The sequence below is a fragment of the Megalopta genalis genome, chromosome 2 (genome assembly GCF_051020955.1).
Source record: "Megalopta genalis isolate 19385.01 chromosome 2, iyMegGena1_principal, whole genome shotgun sequence".
In the NCBI taxonomy this organism is placed as follows: Eukaryota; Metazoa; Arthropoda; class Insecta; order Hymenoptera; family Halictidae; genus Megalopta; species Megalopta genalis.
In genome coordinates this window covers 18632482-18654718 of record NC_135014.1, presented here as the reverse complement: position 1 = coordinate 18654718, position 22237 = coordinate 18632482, and the positions used below count along the sequence as shown (strand labels likewise).

The 22237-nt window shown below is 35.3% G+C and overlaps 2 protein-coding genes across 3 annotated transcripts; one reads left to right on the top strand and one right to left on the bottom strand.

Annotated features, from left to right (window-relative positions):
- Positions 1–51: 51 nt before the first annotated feature.
- Positions 52–8993, bottom strand: LOC117220661 (putative cytochrome P450 6a14). 2 transcript variants are annotated; one of them, XM_033470871.2, is made up of 6 exons: positions 8840–8993; positions 3884–4277; positions 2669–3194; positions 2094–2315; positions 1142–1393; positions 52–900 (listed from the first exon to the last, which is right to left on the bottom strand). In XM_033470871.2, exons 2-6 carry the CDS (start codon positions 4217–4219, stop codon positions 731–733), a joined length of 1506 nt encoding a protein of 501 aa, XP_033326762.2. In that variant the 5' UTR covers positions 4220–4277; positions 8840–8993; the 3' UTR covers positions 52–730. The 2 variants fall into 2 exon arrangements, with proteins under 2 accessions (XP_033326762.2, XP_033326763.2); XM_033470872.2 differs by lacking the exon at positions 8840–8993 and adding an exon at positions 5315–5633.
- A 6032-nt stretch (positions 8994–15025) lies between these two features.
- LOC117220629 (putative cytochrome P450 6a14) lies at positions 15026–21262 on the top strand. Its single transcript, XM_033470802.2, has 6 exons — positions 15026–15289; positions 15360–15709; positions 18643–19168; positions 19682–19912; positions 20559–20810; positions 20969–21262. The coding sequence occupies exons 2-6, from the start codon at positions 15374–15376 to the stop codon at positions 21133–21135; spliced, it is 1512 nt and encodes a 503-aa protein (XP_033326693.2). The 5' UTR covers positions 15026–15289; positions 15360–15373; the 3' UTR covers positions 21136–21262.
- The last annotated feature ends 975 nt before the right edge of the window (positions 21263–22237 follow it).

The following is a 22237-nucleotide window of genomic DNA, read 5'->3' as shown; positions in this document are numbered from 1 at the left end:
ATATATAAGATAAAATGCGTTGATATTAAGTGAAGAATTTACAGACAAAAAGAATGTTGAATAATAGTATATTTTCGTAAAAGATTTGTTTCGACCTGTATTTTCTACATCGCATTCTTATTAATAAATCAATCGAAGAGTAATAGTAACTTATGTTTTAAAAATAAGACTAAATTTAATTAGTTCTAGCGGGACTTTCTTTTTATAAATGGCGCCTGAATAAGGAAATCTATAATTACGGAATGAGAAATCCGTGATTATTGGAGGGTGGCGATAATTTTAGTGTTAAACTACAAATAAAAACAAATTACATGGTGTAGTATCATTTTTTTGATTGTAATAATCTCATACTTTAATAATCAAATGATCAAAACGCATATGCAACAAAAGCTTATTAAAAACATATAAGCTACAGATCTGTAGTAAAAGTAACCAGATGTCGTAATAAAGAAAAAAAGGATGCTAAACAGCTTGTTATCTGTAATATGTGTACTTCTTTTGCTATACTATCGACATTTTATGGCTGAATCGTGTAGCATCACGGTCCATTCTTTTTGAATACGATATAAAATTGAGTATCTCAGAAAATTAAATAATCTCTCTAGCACCTCATTTCTATTAATTACCTCCACAAGGGATCATTTAAAAATTCTTATAAATATTAATTAGTCATGTTCAGTAATGAGTTCAATTGGAAATATACACTATATCGTATTTAAGAAATATCTTACTAATAATTCAATTTTGTAAATTTTAAATATAATGGCTTTGCAGACATGAGTAAAAACGCGAACGGATTTATTTCATAGGTTAAAGGTGTCTTCTCGGAAACGTCTACTTTGTAATTCTGAAGAATCTTTATGAGTCCAATTTTTGATTGATAAATGGCAAAACGCGCACCTGAAACACAAGAATTTGAAGTGATTACAACATGCACATTAACGACGATAGCAAACATTAATATGGAAACATGCAATTTTCGGTTTTAGATGAAAAGATTTTGTAATGTTATCAACTATTCAAATATAAATTACGTAGAACACAAAACTGTTTCAAGGAAAATATTGTTTCTGTAATTGTTATAAGTATATATATATAATACATATAAAGATGTTGCTTCAAGTGTTAGGTTTGTACGTACCAATGCAATTCCGCGGACCATCGCCGAATGGTAGAAAATCCATCGGATGCCTAGATTTCTTCTCGGTTTCGTTAAACCTTTCGGGATCGAATTTATCGGGATTCGGGTAAATACTTGGGTCCCTGTGTATCGCAATTACGGGTATAGTTATTTTCGTACCCACAGGAATCGATACTTTCGTACCGTTAAATGTGTAATTACTGACTGCATCTCTGGTTAATACTGGCAGTGGTGGATACTTCCTTAGTGTTTCTGTATATATAAAGAAGCTGATATTATTAGAAGAAAATTCTATGCAATTTTACCGCAGGTAAAAGGTTGTACTGTCCAATTGGTTAGAATTGTACTATCTAATAAATTTAACTTTTTTCTTATATTTTGATAATGATTCACTAAATTTTACACATTTTAATATGTTCAACACATCTTTGAAAATCGTTTTTCTCTAATTGCCACACAACCTTTAAGAATCTTAATCCAATAAAAAAATATTAAAGCTTTAACTCTTCAAATTTTTCACTACTATTTGTAAAAAAAGTTGCAAAATATCCCAGGTATAATAATTATGTAGTGAGTTAAATACATTTCGCTCTCCTTTTTTAAACATTGTCTAAACGTGTTTCGAAGTTTATATTCCATAAAAACATATTTCACAGTATTTAGAATTATTTATTAGGAGACCACGGGTGAGTGAGGCGCGCGACGAGGATCAGAAGACGTAGTCCTACACAAGGGCTCTACACAATCTGTCTATATCAGTAACATTCATACAGCTTTTACAGACCAACTAGAGAAAGTTCGTAAAATTGAAAATGTCTACTTTCTTAAAAAAATATATTAAGAAACTGAAGGTAATTGGCAACCACTTTGAAATCTGTGTTCAACGCACTATTCAAAATTAGAACTATTCATCACAGAAAATTTAATAACTTTGACGATATTTAACACCTACCTTGAAATACTTTTTCTAAATATTCCATCTGCTTCATAACTTCATATTTCCAATCTCCATTGTTTTCCAAGTAGTACTTAACAATTTCTTCCCGCAATTTGTCTTGAATATCCTGGTTATAGGCTAATTCATAGAGAGCGTTGCTAATGGTCGTCGACGAAGTTTCAAACCCGGCTGCAAAGAAGACGAACGCTTGCGCAGCTAGGAGGGTATCTGTCAATTCTGAAAATTGTACATGAGCCATTTTATTAACAAAAAGAAAAATGTTTAGAGACATTAGTTACTTTTTTAAATGAGATTTGTTAATCTTTACAGTTTCTTCTAAAATTTTTTGATATTCTAAATTTTCGTTTTAGGAATCATCGCTTATAAGTCTTTAGTTTTGTGATTTTAATTTATCGATTTTTTAAATGCTAATTCTTTTCACAAAAGAGTTACGTATACTCTCCGGAAAGGATATATGAAGTTACTGAACATGTGACGCTATTGAAAACGCAGCAAAATTGCAGCTTGTGATTTAATTAATCATATTAGTTTTAATTAAACTAATCTGAAAATTTTATGAACAGATATACCGATGTCTGGGATTTTCTGCGGATTCTTTTTCAGTTCCATAAGGATGTTCATAAAGTCAGGTCTGAAGATATTGTTTTTGGTCCGGTAGTCCATCGTGTCCACCGTAATTTTCGTGAAAAACTCAGAAAGTTCATCGTACGGATATATGTAACCCAACATATCGTAGAGCCGGGGTGTACATTCTTTCATCCTAAATTTGATTATCGACAAGAAGTCTGTCGCAAAGATTTTCTTGCCCATTTGGCGAAATTTGCTTTCTTGGTCTGACAGCGAGTTCATTTCGATGCCGAATGCACAGCTACCGATTACGTCGGTAGTGAACTTTGCCGCCAACTCTCGGCTGTCGATAGGTTCGTTCCTCTGGACTAGTTTGTCTAGATAGTCGCCCAAGTGTTCGGCACACTCTAAGATAAGCGAAAAAGTTCCTTTTAATTTCCCCGACGTAAATACTGGTGAGAATTGATTTCGCAACGGTCGCCACCTTTTTGTTTCCAGGGCGAATAGATGCCCAGATACTGGCTCTGCCTGAGGACATGATAAGACACTTTTATTTTAGCATTTAAACACAGCCGCACGTATAAAGAAAGATCAAGAACTTTTCCGGAGATCATTGTATTCCTATGTATTTCGTCGGTTAAGATGGTATTTAGGAGATGAAGAAAAGATCCAAATATAAAATATTAATAAAATATTATTATTACATTATTATTATTATTATATTAATAAAAATATTTAAGATGCTCAGTTATGTGAGTCCTTCTACTGATATTAAAAGAACAATACTAACAACACATTTTTTAGCAACTAAAGTCCATCCACGAATCAACTTTTGGTAAAATCTATTTCAGATCACAGATTTTCGTTAACTAAACTTTCAAGGCAATTGTATTAACCTTTTTCTGATAAAAAAGTGATCTAGACAATTATGTTAGTAATTTATAAGTGACCAGGCGACTGCGGACTTTTATGTCAAATAAAAATGTTCTGTGTCATCTGGGAGAAATCGAAATTAGATGTATATGTATTTTGTTTTTTAGTCATTTGAATAAGTTGAAAATTATGTAACACAATGTTATCAAATTCTTCTAATGACTTCACAGTTTTGTATTTGACCTGTTCAATTTATTCATAAAAAAGAAATAAAGTCCGCACTCTAGTGGTAGGATAGTATCTGGAAACATGTTACACATTGTTCATTATAATCAAGAGCTTACTATTTCGTTCCGAAGGAATCCGCGATCAGCGAATTTCGGAAAGTCTTTGATAAGAATGTCCTTGATTAGATCCGGGTCTTGTACAATAAGATTGGGTGTTCGTCTTATTATAATTCCAACCATTGGTTCGTCTTTGTACCGTTTTCGGAGTGCTATTAGGAATTCCGGGAAGGACAGTTTCCCAAACATAGGAGCCATAATATTGCCGAAAAATGGCACAGGTTTTGGTCCCGGCACGCCTCGAACATTCCAAAAGTCGAAATGTACCGTGAAGTAATAATAGATTGCAACGAGCACCGCTGCAACGCCGAAGAATATCTCCAAGTTGGTAGCCATCTTGCTTTATTTGATGCGTTCCTTCCGCATCAATTATCGAGATGCAGCTGTCTGCTTACTATAAACATGTAAATAATTTTGAATTAATTAACTTCGTAGTACCACATAACAAAACAATGTTTGTATATATATAACCAGGTCAAAGTAGTACTTTCTGCTACGTCATTACTTTATGAGTCCTATTGAAGTACAGAGACTACTTTTTTGTATATTATTATATAAAAATAAAACACCATCATCTTAGAGAAAAATGTTAAATACGTTCTAATTACCTAAATCGCAATCATTAGCGTTTATTATTTACAGACTGCTTTATGCAAAACAATAACTTCCTGATTCAATTGCCAGAAACAGAAATAAACCGAAAACGTATTAGAGTAATGGAGCCGATTACTATGGGGTGACCAATTGCTGTGTCTTTGGTTTGTTTTCGGGCATAATTGATTTTATATTTATAGAATAAAATATATTACATTTTTTATTCGAAAATGAACAAAATAAAAGAATAAAAAATGTAATATGTCTTATTTGATATACAGGGTGTCATGTAACTGATGGTACAACTGGATAGGGGCTGATTTTACGTCAAATTATAAGTCTAGGAAAAAGAATAACACTTTTACATTTAAGGCTATGTTTCCGAGGAAACTGACAATGAGTTGGAAGGTATGTCAATGGAAGATACGTCAAGTTCGCATAATTTGTAGTGTGACAAGAAGTGTAATCGGTATCTAATCGCCAGATGTGACATTTGATTCGTTTTTAATAGTACTAATTTTTCAATCTAATTTTTCTTAGAAGAGAGAAGAACTTATTCTATGTTTTCTACTTATTTTTTGCCCACCAGTTACGTGATACTCTGTATATAAAGTTAATTATGCCTGAAAAATCGGAGGCACAGCAATGGTCACACCACAGTAACCGCCTCCACTAACCTATTCTTTCACCAGAAGAAGGCACAGCGTGTTTACGTTGCCACTGGTAATGCAGTCTTTTCATAACAGAACTTAATTTAACGTTTTATTTCGAGGCTCACTCTTTGAAGAATCCAATCATTTTATGGAACAGAAACGAAGAACAAATTCGGACGTATACCTTAAATGTATGTGTATTTCTTGCAGAGTAGACGATATGCTGGATTCCGACGAAAATTCTAATTGAGTTCACAACACGTTCTAACACTATATTTACGGAGCACTGATAGCAATTATTTTATAATACTACAAATAACCAAAATATGTTTATTCAAATCGTCAGCGATTTTTGTCGTAATATATGTATATCCAAAGAGACAAATTTATTGCATAAATTCTGCATAATTGTATCTTCACACAATCTCAATAGTCTAAAGTTACAAAATTTGGAAATCCAGTTGTTACAATTTAGCGAAGAAATTTATTTAGGAAGAGCGTTATACGTCTTGTTAGTACAATCGCGAAGAAGAATTCTAAATGTTCTGTTTCTCTATTTCACAGTTGGTATATATGTATATAGGGTTCTCTGGAGTGACATGCAAGTGGTTGGAGAAGGGATAATAATGCAGGGGCTAGGTAGAAGGGCAAATGAGTGACTAATAAGTGAAGTACACAAGTTCCTGACTGATTGTGAATGTAATGACTGGCCCGCGGATCATTATGGACATTCTCATTATCATACGTCATTTTTCAAATATTTGAATTAACCCATTACCATACTTTGAAGAGTATGACTCGTGATAGAGATTTCCAGCAATAACCTGTTAAGTATAGATGATATTCTGTACTTTCAAATCGGAATAAAGTTTTGTTCTCTTATCGTCAATAATATTTCAGCACCTAAGAAAATCTAGATATATAATAAATTTAATTTTTGTATTTTTTAAAAATTAGTTTTTCTCGAAAAAGTTATTTGTACCTGTGGGATCGTTAGGTCCTGTTAAATGTAAAAAAATAAATGAATAATTACTAATAATGAAATAATAAATGCAAAAATAGAATGTAAAGTATAAAATCGGTTCAATGTAGCATCATTATCGGAAAATCCTCCTCAAAATAATTATGTTAATATAGGATCAAAAAAAAAAAAATATAAGATAGAACAGATAATAAATTAGTAATAACTGTAGCTCCTCAGAATGATATTTGTCCTCAGGGTAATAAATAACCAAGAAAAGCAGTTGCTATAGATATTATTATAATAATGGCACCTATATATTACACCTTTTAATATTTTCATTGTTTTAAATTATATCTACTTATTTTTGCCATAAATGCATAAAAAAATCCGCTTTTAAAATATTATTGATATTATATAATATTATACATTGTTAACAGAAACAGTATTATAAGTTTTGTCGACCATAAATTCTGATTCCGATAATCAATTCACTATTAACTACACTGTTACGTAATGCAACATATCAAAATTCTTTCTAATGGAATTTACGACTCCAAAAGCCTATTAAAATAGTTTCTCTCATAATGAGTAGTGCATAAATAATAATAATCGTTTTCAGCCCATTGAGTAAAAAATATTTACTCAAACAAGTTTGCAGTGAAAAGATTGATAACTGTTAAATTTTACTCCACTACCTCAGTTCTCTAATTAGATTTATTATTCTTATTATTTTTATATTTGTTCTAATTAGATTTATTATTATTATTATCATAATCATTATTGATAATGTTATTATTATTACTGTTATTATCGTTAATGTTATATTGTATACCAACGTCATTCCATAATCTTCATATCGAATATTACAAAACCTTCTGCAAGTCACGATTTCACATTTGACCTTATCCTCAAACTCTATCTCAATCTCGACCTCTGTCCTTGCCGCATCATATCCGTATCTTTGCCTTGCCATACCTTCAAAACCCTCAACTTACCATACTAATCCTTCCAATTCCTGTACCATCACCACTCGAGTTATAATTTATGTACAGGGCGAGTCTCGTAACATAAAATCATTTAGCCGTTTTGAAAGAGTTCTACAGTACTGAATTGAAACCAGATTAAAGTAATAAATATTCTGCCAATAGCACGTGATTGCAGAAATGCATTGATTTCTTGCATCATTAAATTGGTGTACTTTGCAAAATCTACATTGCGTCATTAATATTTCGTAATACACTACTTACTTAGAACTTACACTATGAAAAATCATAACCTTGACATAAGACAAAACTAAAAAAATTTAGTTTTGTCTTATGTGCGACTCAAACACATACTTCTTATACCCTAACGAAGCCTGCATCCAACAGCGTTACACATTTTATTTAAAACTAAACGAACTCGGTCACAGTCACAGTCCTCTACGTCATCTGGTTCTATAATACTATTAAGCTTTTCCTGCTGTAAACTGTGTCCAATTACATAGATTATCTCAACGTTTATCTGGTTAAGCTAGTTGTAACGCTGAATTCTTATAACTAAAATACAGTAGTGTCCATAATTATAAATTCAAAGTAACTTTCGCATTGTTAATGATGTCTAAACGAAAACTTAACAAAATATTATATTTGTATATTTTCTATTATTTCTGATATAGAAATATATGAATATGATATTTTGTTAAGTTTTTTTTTAAATATACAAAAGATGATTCAGTTAAAATGATCACCTACAGTGCTGTGAATAATTATAAACTCAAAGTAATTTTTACATTTTTACAGATATTTAAACAAAAATCATTTGTACAATATATTTGGGAAGATGTTTATTCAGATCTCCACTAATCAGTGTAGCGGTGTTTATGTAACATGTCCGTATGTGTTTCATTGCTAACACTGCTGAGTTACACAGGGCGCATTACACAGGGCGAGATATTTCTTGAATTTTATCATGAAAAAGTAAATATACAATACATCTTGGATGTTATTAGATGCATAACACATGTAACCTCATAACTAATAGAATTTTTTTCCTTATTTTTGCTAGAAAATATCTAGTTCACTCACAATCAGTATTGCTAATTAACGACGTTCAAAAAATCACTAAACTGATCAACGTCACTATAATTGAAATTCGAAACACTGTGCACTTTTGTTTGAAGCGCATAATTTTTAAACTTAAACTAACTGAATTTAAAATATTATGGAAATTACGTATTATCACCGCTTCTTATCAGTGGAGCATCATTCAAAATTATGGACACACACACACACTCATACACACCGCAGATCGGTAACATACACTCACACACGAAAGTATTCGAACAATAGTATAACTTTGACTTCTATGTCATATATTTAAATAAATATACATTGAACGGAAAAAATACTTTATGGTATATTAAGATAGAAGATATAACTGTTAAAAAATACAAGAAACTTTCGTTGCCTACATAATTAAAAAAATATAAAAAACATCGAATTTCAGTGGTTAATTGTTCATTTCGTAATTTCAACGATTAATTGTTATTATTAGAATTCATAATTTCAATTATTACTTGTCATTCTAATTCTTTATTTCAATGGTTACTTGTTGTTACTTTAATCGTTAATTTCAATGGTTACTTGTTGTTAAGTTTAATTCGAAATTTCAATAATTACTTGTTGTTGTTTATATTCATAACTTCACTGGTTGTTTATCGTTTCAAAGACAACAAATTACTGAGAGAAAGAATCTGTTAAATACCTGAACGAAGAATTGTGCATACACTGTGAAGTCTATCACGAAGGTTGGAACTCTGACTTCCAGTTTTTAGTTCTACTGAGCGGTGCGAACACAATTCATTGGTCACGATCTTGTTACATTTGCCTGGATGTTCTGCATCTCGAGATATTATATCAATCCTCGAATACCCATATCAGAAACTGACGAGTCACGATGATAACTAATGTACGTCGTATCTAGCTCATTTTTGCCTCAGACTTTACTTAGATTGTCGTATTACGAAAACTATTTTAGGAAGAAGATAAAAAATGTCTAGCACTATAAGTGTGGGTATGTACGCGCGTCTGGGGTACGTACATACCCACCCCATCGATAAGTGCAATGTCTAGCACCTACAGTTACATAAATATTTATTCAACTGATGCATAAACTGTGACGCTTGTGATTCAGGCATTTATAGTACAATTAATGATGTCTATCCAGACAATAGCGCTTTCTATTATATCACGACGATTAGGAAAGCAATTTAGATGTGCGAAGATGCTTGTATCTGTACAGTAAATTTTTTCCAATTGTCCTTGAGCTTGTAAACAATAATGGACAATCAATTATAGATGTTGACAATCGACGACAATTAAAACGAGCCGCGAGGCTCGAATAATCGTATCTCCTCCTCTTAAATTATCCATTATTGTTAACAAGCTGAGGAACAATCGAAGATAATTTACTATACTGTTTGTCGCGATATAATAGAAAACCCTCGTGCATCTGATAAATGATAAGTGATAATTTGATATAGCGATAACTTCGTGTAATGAAATGAAGAGGTTAAGATCACTTTGACGCGACCAAAAATTACTTATATTTTAAAACAACAGTAGAAGAGAAGCCAACGTTTGTTCGATATAAATTTTTACGGCTTATCTTATATTCATGTGCCGAACTATAAGAAAGTAGTGTTAATTTTGTTTTAAATGCTGTTTATTTAGGTTTTAAGGACCATTTATATTCACCGACGAATCCAGCGGATTGATAGTGTTTTATTATTTTCTTCTGAACATGCAAACTCATACCAGTATGTATAACGAAATTTTACACTATCAATCCACTCGGCTCATGCTCGGCTCGTCGGTGAGTATAAATGGACCCTCCAACAGCATCGCTCAGAAATCCTTTTTTAAACAGGATTTTTGTCCAAATGGCAGCTGTTTGTATTTGATCTGTCGTATTTGTACAAAAAGTTTGTACGTTTTTTGTTTACATTTTCCGAAGCGGAAGTTAAAAAGAAATCGGTCGTCAATCCCTAGCATACATTATGGTACAAGTAACTACGATATTCCAAAGTAATCGGTTGATTAGATCTCGAGATATCTTGCATACCGCTTTTAAGAACACAGTTTCGAGAAACACGCGCTTTAAATATCCGAACGTAATTTATCATACGTTTAACGCTACGACACGCAGGTATACGAATCGGCTACAGGCTTTTTATTTCTAAAAATAATTTGTTTCAAAGATTGGAACCTTTTGCAATTTATTTTTAATATTTCAAATTACTATTTCAGACAAAAAGAAATGAATTCGATTTATTCAAAATTTCAAAGTGATCAGACCCCCTTAAACGTGCCAAGGGTCTCGAGAGGAATATTGTAATTTTTACCATACATCGAATGTGTTCGTTAAAGTTTTCGTAAATAGGGGAACTAATAAATAAAGTCAATAGGGGAACTAATGTGTGCAGAAAAAATACCTTAACACGTATGTCGAAAAAATTGCTAAATAAATTTATAAATGATCCGAAGCATACTCAGTTACATTTTGGTCGAAAAGGGCCGTCGTTCAAGTGTTAAATAATCGGAAACAATGCAAAGGCTGATCCATTTGAATTGGAACCAGCTTTTGGAGGCTGGTCAAACCTCTTTGGAGGCTCTGAAATGACGGAGGTTTTGGGGGAAAAAGCAGAGGAGAGCGTTTCGTGTGGGACCCACTAGAAGGCTCATCAATAAGGCTTCCCTAGCGGGCCCTGCTTTAGACGTTGCGATGTTGGAAGGACGGACAAAGTTTACAAATTGAGGCGGATCAGTCACTTGCGGGAAAGAAGAACCATCTACTGGCGGGTTTGGAGGTTGCCACCACACCTCAAGAGACTATTTTGGATGATATCCATATAATTATAACTGCAATGACTATATTCATTGTACCCTCGGAGCCATTTCACATGAGGAAACGTGCGTGCGTCACCATACGCGTATGCGATACAGCGTTTAACACGAGATAAAGTATCGTGGTACTGTATCGCCGTCTGAATGCTTCCATTGAATTACATGATCGGTTGGTATGCATCACACACGCATCGGGATAGAAGCAGTCTCGTGTCTTACAGTGACAAGGTCTTACAATTAATCAGCAAATCCTGATATCTACTTGTAAAATTTAAAATTTTAGTACTTTTATATCAGTTTCAAAAATATCAGTATCGGTTTTTTCATTGCAAACTTACAGACATTATTTTCTACGAATGTGATAATATCTTCAATGTAATCATTGCAATGTCATTGTAAACATTGATTCTGCGTTCTCGTCATGGTGGTTGTTGACGACCAACTCTGTAAATGAAAGCATGGATTACTAATTATATGTTCTCTTAAAAAATCGTATCAAAGTTTAACACGTTCCGTGCCACGTGTACCATCGATGGTACACGCTTGCATGTTTACTTAGTGAACTGAACAAATTGTTTACAAGAAATTTAGAACCGAAGAATCAATTTCCACCGCAAGAATGGGCGTTGATAAGTTTTTGTTACGTTGTTATGTGTACGAGAATTAATAATTGCACGTAATACATCAAGTTTTAGTAAAATATCAAAGTGTGAAGATTCGAGTAAAAAAAGCTCGGCACGGAACGTGTTAAATAATTTTGTTGCTACTTTACTTATAATATTGTTAAGTACTTTTGTGCTCTTAAATGTATTCTGGTATAATGTTTTGCAATTCACAGGTATGCATATATGCGTTGAAAGACGAAAAATTACTATCCTATCCCAAATTTTAAATAACATTTATTTTATATTATTTTGTAGTTATTACCAAGCGTGCTACAACGTAGCTGTCAAAATCCGTCAAATTTTGTACGAATAGGTTAAAAAATATAATAAAAGCTAATAGTGCAAGGGTCCCAATTAACGATACATTAAGGATAATTTTTTGTTCATCGTTATATTATTAACTGAAATTTAGGTTAAAATGTGTGGCGTCTACCTCAGCGCTCGCCACCAGCGATATCCCCACATCTAAGGCGAGGCAAGCATTACTGATGAGTCCTCTAGCTGGACCAGGATGAAACACTGTCCTTTTATTTTCCTCCGTCTTTTCAGCCACCCATAAATGCATTTCAAATTGTTTACTTCTTTAGTAATCCAATTAAAAATTGTCTGAGCGTTAAAGATTCCAATTTTGTATGAAATACAGGTAACCCTCTTATAACAGGGTAGATAGGTTCCTAGGAAATAGGGAGTTGTGTGCAATCATGTTATATGAGACCCACAGTCAGTACAAAAAGGGGGATTACGTACCGAAAACTTATTAAAAACAAACATTTTTTAAAATTCTATATAAGCAATTTAACTTTCATTAAAAATATAAATGTATGTATAACACAAAATGAAGAAAAAAACAAAAAATATTATGTTCATTTAATGTAAGATAGACAATTTGGCAGCTCCCTTTTGAAATGGAAGAAATATATACCCTTCCTCTTTCAGCGGAAGGGTGTTCCACAATTATTTTAATAACCCAAAATTGGGGGTAGCTGAGGTCATTTGAAGTAACTTCTTCCTTTGCGAAAATGCAATCCGCGGCATTGTTTACGAGTTATTAACGAAAAACAGAGACCAATGAGAGGCGAACGCGGGAATTACAAAGTGGTCGATCGATCGAGTGCAACATGCTTCGATCGCGGAGCGTGACGGAAGGAGGGAGGCCTCGAGCCGCGTTTGAATCAATGAGCAAGTCACAGAGCGTGAACTTCCGAATCTTTTTTACTACGTAACAGTGATAATTTTAAGAAAAACGCTATTCATCCTTAATTCAGAATGTCTGAAGAATATTTACTAATTTTTCGAACCCGAAATAATAAGTAATTTAACCGTGACAGCCGGTTTAATTTTCTGGTGTACATGACACCTCGTGTGTACCACATAAAAATTTTAAGCAAGGTGTACAGTGAAGATTAACAAAGTACGTAAATGATATTTTAATTTAAATAATTCCGTGTCCGAACAGAGTTCGACGAATGATTCGCAAAGCTAATTTAATAAATAATAATCGTGTTAAAGAACGTAAGGGATTTGTTTGTTACAGCAATATGAAGAATATTATCAATAAGAAACTCGCCCATTTAGTTGTAAATCCACTTCAAGCACGGAAATGTGTGCAGGAGGATAGTGCATTGACCTCGTACAATGTATGATGAATTGCTCAGGGCAGGCTATTCCATCGTTCATTTTCATTGCATTATCACTAAACACTGATCTCTTATCAACAATATTTACGGACGAACTTTCCTGGGTTAATATGCATGGCCCTGAAAAGAGCCGATTTTTTAAAGCGACGCGTTCGAAGTTCTCATCGTTAAGAACACGTATCGCGTTGACGGGACGAACTGCAGAATATTGGCACGATGGTTGACAATGTTCGCGTTCGATGGGAAACAGTTAAAATTCGCTCGTAGGAAAATGAAACACTGTCGGTCATCGTGCCAGTCTTCTGCAAATAGGGATTTTGTGTGTGGAATGTGCGAGTAATTTATTTTTTTTTATTTATACTAAATTGCATCTACAACTAGTTTCATTGAGCTAACCAGCAAATTCTACGCAAATTCTACTATAAGAACCCTACGCGCAGGTCTCCTCATCTCGTTCTACAGTTCTGTTCCTACGCGGCAAGAAGATTAGTCACCACCAATTTTGTAGATTTTTGTTGTAGATCAGTTCAAAGATTCCGGTCCGTTTCGCAAACGGTGTAATTCTGATAAGTTTCGAAGATCTCGGGAATTCTTGTCACGTTGGCGATTGAGCCATCGACCGCTATCATGCTATCAAGCGTTTTGCATAATCGCATGCTAAACACGATATTTTGCTTCGATAACGAGCTCGACAGGCCCATTGTTACTATGCCGATCATCTGCGTTTTGCGACCTATCGTCTGACGTCGACGACGATGATGACGTCGTCAACCACGAAACGTTGTAATGATTGCTGTTAAAGTACCTTACTACCGCACCGCCGCAATGTCGAGAATTCCTACAGCTTTGCGCCGTGAGCGAACATCTCTCGCAAAAATGAATTGTATAAAGAGCGCCGCCCAAGTGGTGCAACGACGTGGCCGCCTGTTTTGTAAAATTCTGACCCGATTAAAGATTGATTTAAAGCCTATTCTCCAATCTTTCATCCACAAGATCCGCTCTGCTATACAGCTCCATTATTCTCGTATCCATACCTCTAGATCCTGGTCGTGTCTATTCCATCTCGCGTGTAAATATTTGCGTTTTCCGAGGCATTTTCTCGATGTCTGGAGCCTGCATATCGTATCGTGCTCTGCGTCGGATTTCTGGAAATCGCATCTTATGCCGGATTGGACCGCGTTCATATGGTCGTGCGTGGCTCGTTCTAAGAGCCTTAGAATCTCGGATCCTATTTGTCCCCGTATTATAACGTGCGGAAAAGGCGCGACGTCGCAATGTATAACACATCATACAAAAATTGTCAGAGTATCTGAAGAACGAACAATTGTAGAAGAACAAACGAAGAAATGAACAATTTTAACCTTCACTAATTTACATCCTGCTATTATTTATTATTAATAAATGCAAATGAAATGAAAGAATTTCACCAATATGTTAAAAAAAATTTCATGTATAGAAAATTAGAAATAATGTATTAATGTACCCCGATATGCTTGCCATTGCCTCTTCAGGTAGTTTTGTTGCATCAAATTTTGTTCTCTCTCTCTCTCTCTCTCTTTCTCTCTCTCTTTCTCTCCCTCTCTCTCCCTCTCTTTCCCTCTCTTTCCCTCTCTCTCCCCCTCTCTCCCCCTTCTCTCTCTCCTTCTCTCTCTCTCTCTCTCTCTCTCTCTCCCTCCCCCTCCCTCTCTCTCAAAAGGTGTCGGCAACTATAAAGGCGAGCCGCGAGGCTCGAAGAACAACGACTTCAATTCTAGGACTGAATACTTACAATTCGGACACGGCGACAATCGGAAAAAAATCACTGTATTAACACTTTGTTGTCATGCGAATGATACATGAGTGATTTTCTATCAAACTTGAAATACAATTTTTTACTATAGACAACTATTTCGTTATAATATATAAGCCAAAGTTTGTTAGAGTTTACAAGGAGTTGCAGAAGTAATTGCTGTAATAAAATCTGTGTCCTCTGTTCTTATATTTTGAAATGAGTTGTTCCAGTTTGGTGTAATACTCATCATTACTTATGTGATAATGAAAACTTTAATAATCGATTCTAACTTTTGTCTTGTTTTAGATAATTGAGCCACCATGGTGAACTATTTACAAATATTATGCGGGGCCCTGGTGTTGCTGCTAGCACTTTACTACTATCTCACTTCATCCTTCAACTGTTGGAAAAAGCTTGGCATTGCCGGACCACGGCCTTCGATAATATTCGGAAATCTTCAATCGATTGCGTTGGGACAATCGTCCATGAGCGATGTTATAAAGAAAATGTACGACGAGTACAAAAACGAGCCAGTGTTCGGAATCTACGGAGGCAGTGCACCAATTTTGGTTGTTAATGATCTCGATCTAGTCAAAGATGTCCTCATCAAGGACTTCCCTTTGTTCGCATCTCGAGGATTAATCATGTTTCCTAAGGTATTTATGAGTAAATATTACTGCTTGACGTTTCAATCAATTATATGACTGAAAAAGAGGAAGCTTCATTACAACAATTAATTTTTAAATTCAGTTCTATTATTTGACCGTTTGAAGAATGCCAGTACGTCTAAATGAAACACTTCATTAAATGTGAAACTGCTGTAGTAAATTTGTTACTACATACTAGATGTATAAGTATTTTCTAGCGATGTATGTACTGTCATGCCGAATTTTTCCCGTGCTCGTTTTACGAAGAGCGTGAATCGTCCGGCTCTGGGTCTTGCGAAGGCAAAAGTCGAGCCGCACGCGGTCGTGCGCGGGACAAAAGTCGTGCAAGCCTGCGCAAGGTTTATGCCATTATTCTACCCTTCGGGCATCGGGCATTGCCGTCGATGTCACTTGAAATTATTCCTACAGCAACGCGAAAAACGCAATGTCCCAGAAGGCCGACGTTGTGCCTGAATAGATCGCGATGTTCAGAATTCGACGGGACGATTGCTAGGAAATTCCCGCGATGAGAAAGGGCCTCGCATAACATCCAGACAGCCGTGTGCAGTTGTGGACAGATCATTAATTCCTTTAATGTGATCCCGTGGATCTTACAACCAACAGCGCGCGAGAAATTCCAGGTTGGTCGGCTTACCACTTCGACGATTTTCTACTAATCGGAATCGACCTGAGCACGATGAATCGGTCCTCTTAGAATGCAATATTATTCCCTAGATCGAACCCCGATATTCCAGTTGACGTGACAACCTGCGGGACGATAACAAATCGCTCTCGGACGCAAAATACAACGTACTCAGCCCCGAAGCCTGGCCACGACGCGATATTCGAGCGTACTGATTCCCGCAATGGTCGTCGGCGTGGATGCCGATCACCCTGCGGTAACCAGGACCTGCCCATATGGCGCAGCCTCCAGGTCCCTATCGATTTTGATCCGATGTTGTACTCCCTCGGGATCGGAAATATCTGTCGCACGGCAGCTCCTCCACCATTGCGGTTTCGTGATATCTCTTCGGGCAAGACCGGACCAGACGAGACGGTGACCCGGCGAGTTTAAAGATGTCACGTTGGGGTATGAAGTCTCCTATCATCATCTCCGTGTTGTTTGTCCTGGGTGAGGATAGTCCCGGTCGTTCCACCTCGAGGAGAGCTTCGGGCGGATTCTCAGGTCGATACGGCATTCTTGTTCGTGGCTTCCTCGCTGATGGGGAATAAGGGTTTCTCTCTCTTGTGCCTCCTCGACCCAAGGTACGGTCCTGTAATTTCGTGTTGCACTCAATGAAGTCAGTATGGTTACATATGCTTTTCTAAAGACGTTCTAGTAAGAGCGCTCGTTCCCACTGAAGTTTGCAGAGACGCAGCCTGCGGGCGTTTCGGTCCTAGCCCTTACGCAATAAATGGGGGGATGCTACCAGTTTGGCAACGTCACAGTATCAGATAACTTAGTAATATGTAGAAAATGGCACAACATCTATTGAAGAATTTTTCGCATTGGAACAACTATTAAGTTGGCCTTGTATTACATAAGTATCTGCTTTTTGAACGTATAATCTATTATTCAAATAGCGTGTTGTTAATAGAATACTGTATCGAAGAAGATAAACAATGTTTGAAGATATGTTTGCTTGCGTAGGTTGATATCTATATGCACAGTGGAACAGCAGAAAATTAACGTGACACTTGGAATGTAATATCTAACGCGTCACCAACATCAGAAACGAAAAATTACTGTCGAAAAATATGTCGTACATTTTGACAAATTGAAACATCTAAAATGTTGTTGCATTTTAGAGCTTTTAAGGTTGCAGAAATATGTGGCGCAATTTATGAACAGTAACGGAGAATTTAATGAAAATCTATTTTTCGAATTTTAAAGCAAACATGGGTTGGCCAAACACAAATTCTTTTATCTTCTAAATACTTTGTAATTTGTTCATTGGACATTAGATAAATTCTTGTTTTTCTTGAACTAAATATCACGGTGACGATTTCTCCACTGAGAAAGTGTCTATATTTGTCTACTATATGTTATCCTAGACGCCATGCAACTTCTACCTGAAACATTTTTTCGTACAACAAATATTTTATGAGATATTTGATGTCGTCATGTTACGAGACATACCCTATATTACCCGCCATGTTACGTCGACGCGAACGATTTACGAACACGATCAAGAATATGTTCAACCATTACGATTACGAACACCACTGCGAACACGATCACGATTGTGATTTGCGATACAGATTACGACACGGAATCGTATTATAACGAATGGCTTACGATTTCAGTTTGCGGATTCGTCGTAATTCCGGGATGACCGAGTAAACAATTAAAGAATGATTCGATAATCTGATTCGATTTTTGGAACTTCCGACAAGTAGGTGTGAGAAATCTGCAGTTTTTAAAATCTTTTAACATTTGTAACTTGACTTTGCATTAACTGATTTCGATGAAATCTTCAGCTTGAATATAACATACCGAGATCTAGAAAATACGTTTTTTAAATTTTCGTTATAGGCTCAGATAAAAAAGTTAGAAAATGTTAATTTTTTTATTTTTATTGTCATTCCAAATAATAGCAAAATTAAAAAAAAAGCATTACAGTCATTCTTTTTTCTTTTTAAGTTTACTTACTACGTCGTCTTCAGGCATGCCAGAGAACTGCAGTAAATTCTTCCTAATTGACGCTCAGAGTGCACACAACAATTGACAATTTGGGAAGCGGAGAAACGATTATTCGAGCCTTGCGGCTCGTTTTTATAGTTACCGATTTGTCAACACCTATAAAAACGAGGGAAAAATGCAAGGCTCGAATAATCGAAAATTATAAACAGTTCTTTCTGTTTATTATATACAACAATTACTACTGTTTTAAAAATTATTTATGGGATTGAAAATTAAACCGAGAATAACGTATTTGCAGGTGGATCGTTTGCAAGAGCATCTCTTTCATTTGGAGCCTGAAATATGGCGTCCACTGAGAGCAAGACTCTCGCTAGTATTCACGGCTGGTAAACTTAAAGAAATGTTCCCTCTGGTGGTAAAATGTGCAGAATACTTGGAGAAATACTTGGACACCGTAACAGAAAAGGAAGGGCCTGTGGATTGTCGAGAAATTGCAGCGAAATATACAACCGATGTGATCGGTACCTGTGCCTTTGGAATCGACATGAACGCCATCGTGGACGAGGATAGCGAATTTCGTCGAATGGGCAGAGAAATGTTCGCTCCGTCTTTCAAATTCGCTGTTACACATACGATAAGGCAATTCTTCCCGGCCATATACACGCGACTAGGTTATTTAATGCGGTCGACAAAGGAGGCTGATTTCTTTACGAAGGTGGTTATGGACACAATTAATTACAGAGAAGAAAATAATGTGGTCAGACCCGACTTCCTCAATATGCTTCTGGAGCTGAAGAGGAATCCGAGTCAGTTGGAAAATATTGGTAAGTTGTTTTAATCAGTGCATAACATGTTATCTACTAGTTGTCTAAGTTGATGTACCAGTTATTGTGCCCTATAATTAACCTCTCGCAAGCTTTTTATTGAATAAAGCATTTTCTTTAATTTCTTCCATATTTCTCTAAGCATTTGAATTGTATTTTAACGTTTTTCTAGTTATCGAAATCAATCGAATTCATCAAATAACACTATTACAACGAATTTGAGATGTTAATTTAAATAAAAAATAAGTGTATGATTTAGTTGCTGTGCTCTAATCATGCAGACATGATTATACCATGACCCAAAACTGACATTTTGGGACATTTTGATTTATTTTAGGACCAATCGAAGTTTAATCGTACATCTTCCGATGGATTGCGATACGTGGGAGGTTGTTTAGGAGATGATTTGAAAATACAATGCATTTCCCCCCAATTTTTTTTCTTATCATCTGAATCTTCTGTCTACTGCTGTATATAGTGAATGACTAATTTATTGATTGTACCACATTGCAGAATTGACGGACTCGTTCCTGGCTTCTCAGGCGTTCAGCTTCTTCTTAGCAGGATTTGAAACATCATCGTCAACGATAGGACAGGTACTTTATGAACTAGCATTACACCAGGACATACAGGATAAATTACGTAAGGAGATTCGAGAAAATTTAGGAGAAAACGCTGGAGAAGGTGAAAGTTTAACATACGAACAAGTCAAGGAATTGAAATATCTGGACGCAGTGTTTCGAGGCATGTATTTTCCTCACTATAGAGTAGTTATATAATAAACAGAACACGATATAATCCTCTGTGCAAAAGTGAAACACAGAATTATCAAAAGACTTCGCTTTTAATATACGCGATCAACATTGTTACGGAGTATGGAAACATAATCGGTTTTCTAAATTAAAAGATCCCGTCCGTTTATTTGACCAAAACTCATGTCGGTCTCACATTCTTGCACACATTAGCACATATACACAAAAGATACGTACCTCGTTATGTATAAACTGTACTAACTATAACGATATAAAATCATATTTCAAACAATCATGATTTTTGAGGCGGAGAAGTGTAGGAGCGGAGGAGTATCGGACGGAATTAAGGTAAATAGTCTGGCGTGGTCACGGATTAAGTTTGTATTAGGTCTGGAGTGACGGTAACAAGCTATAGGGGAACGTGAAAAACATATAAGAAAAATATGTTTCAAGGCGGAGACCATTCGAGTTGCCTTCCGTAAACGTCATAATTACCGTCTATTTATTTTTAAATACAATTTGGATGAAATTAGCAATTAGGGGTATAGTTTTCGCGATCATGTTAATTTATGATTGAATTTAAGAAAGAGTTTTTCTGAGCTTCTGTAATTTTTAATAAATTATATACTTTTATACAGAGACGCTAAGGAAGTATTCGATAGTACCAATAATAATGAGACGGGTTAGTGCAAACTACACTTTTAAGGGCACGAAAATCACAATCCCTAAAGACACGAGGGTATGGATACCAGTATATGGAATCCATAACGATCCCGATATTTACACAAAACCTGAGGTATTTGATCCTGAACGGTTTACCAATAATGGTATTTCAACCAGGCATCCTATGAGCTTCTTGGCTTTTGGTTATGGACCCAGAAATTGTATAGGTAAGTCTAGTGACAATCAATGGTACACACAGTGTTATAATATGTGATTTAATATTTTTTAATATTTTCAAATTTTTTGAAAACTGTTATTGTGTTCGAAATAGATCATAATACGATGAGCGTAAAAACAGTGCGAACATTTTGTGAAATATTTTTAGGAATTGGTTTCGCAACTTTCCAGAGCAAGGTTGGACTTATTTACATTCTCCGTAATCACAAGGTCGAAGTCTGCGAGAAGACGACGATTCCGTTCAAGTCTCAAAACGGATCGTTCTTGTTGACACTCAAGGGAGGAGTAATGTTAAAAATATTAAAAGTTGAATAATTTTTTATTTCTGTTATTAATGAGTATGTATTGCATAAACGTGTTGTCCATACAGAAACAATTTATTAATTCTGATCTACTATCTTATATATGCATGGATATAAAATAAATGTACTTAACACATTGATGGATAATGTTGTTAACAAGGATATATTTTCTTTAAGAGGAACCATTTTCAAATACAAGAAATTCTCTCAAATCCTTGAGCTTGTAAGCAAAAATGGACAATTTAGGAAGAAGAGATACGATTCTTCAAGCTTCGTGGCTCTTTTTTATAGTTGTTAATTGTTGGCAACTATAAATATGAGCCGCAAGGCACGAATAATCGTATCTTAATTTCCGTCATTCCGTCATAAATCAAAACGTCCCATAATGTCAGTTTTTAGGTTATTCTGGAGTAATTTGTAATATTTTTTGCAGAATACTCAGTGGCGGCCATTTTGTGACTTCACAATATGCTGTGCTATTATGTTAACATATACATTGGAAGTTCAATTTCTAAAATTATAGCATGTTATAATTGATATAATGTATAATCCATATATTTGTCCAAATGGAATTCAATATACAGGGTTTGTTACCAACTGTGTTACAAATCAATATCTCGAATTATCTATAGGGTGTTCCATAATTATATTAACACCCGGAAATGGGAGGTACCTGCGATCATTTCAAGTAACTTCTTTCTTTGCGAAAATGCAATTCATGGCTTTGTTTACGAGTTATTAACATAAAACAGTGATCAATGTGAGGCAAGCGCGGGAACTGCAACGTGGCGAAGCCAGCGAGCAGAACCCCGCTTCGCTCCAGGGTGCGACGGAAGGCAATTTTTCAAGGAAACAATAGATTTTCGGAACAATGATCGTAAACTGAAAATGGAGAGGATAAATCAATTGAATTAAATTGACTTGAAAACAAAAATTGTAGTATTAAAAAATTTATTTATAAACAATTAAAACACTTCTTCGAGGAGGAACGGCAGTCCCCAGGACTATCCTTACCCGGGACAAACAACACGGAACCGACAATAGGGCATCGTACCCCGACATCTTTAAACTCGCTGCCCACCGTCTCGACCGACCCGATCTGGCCCGAACAAGTA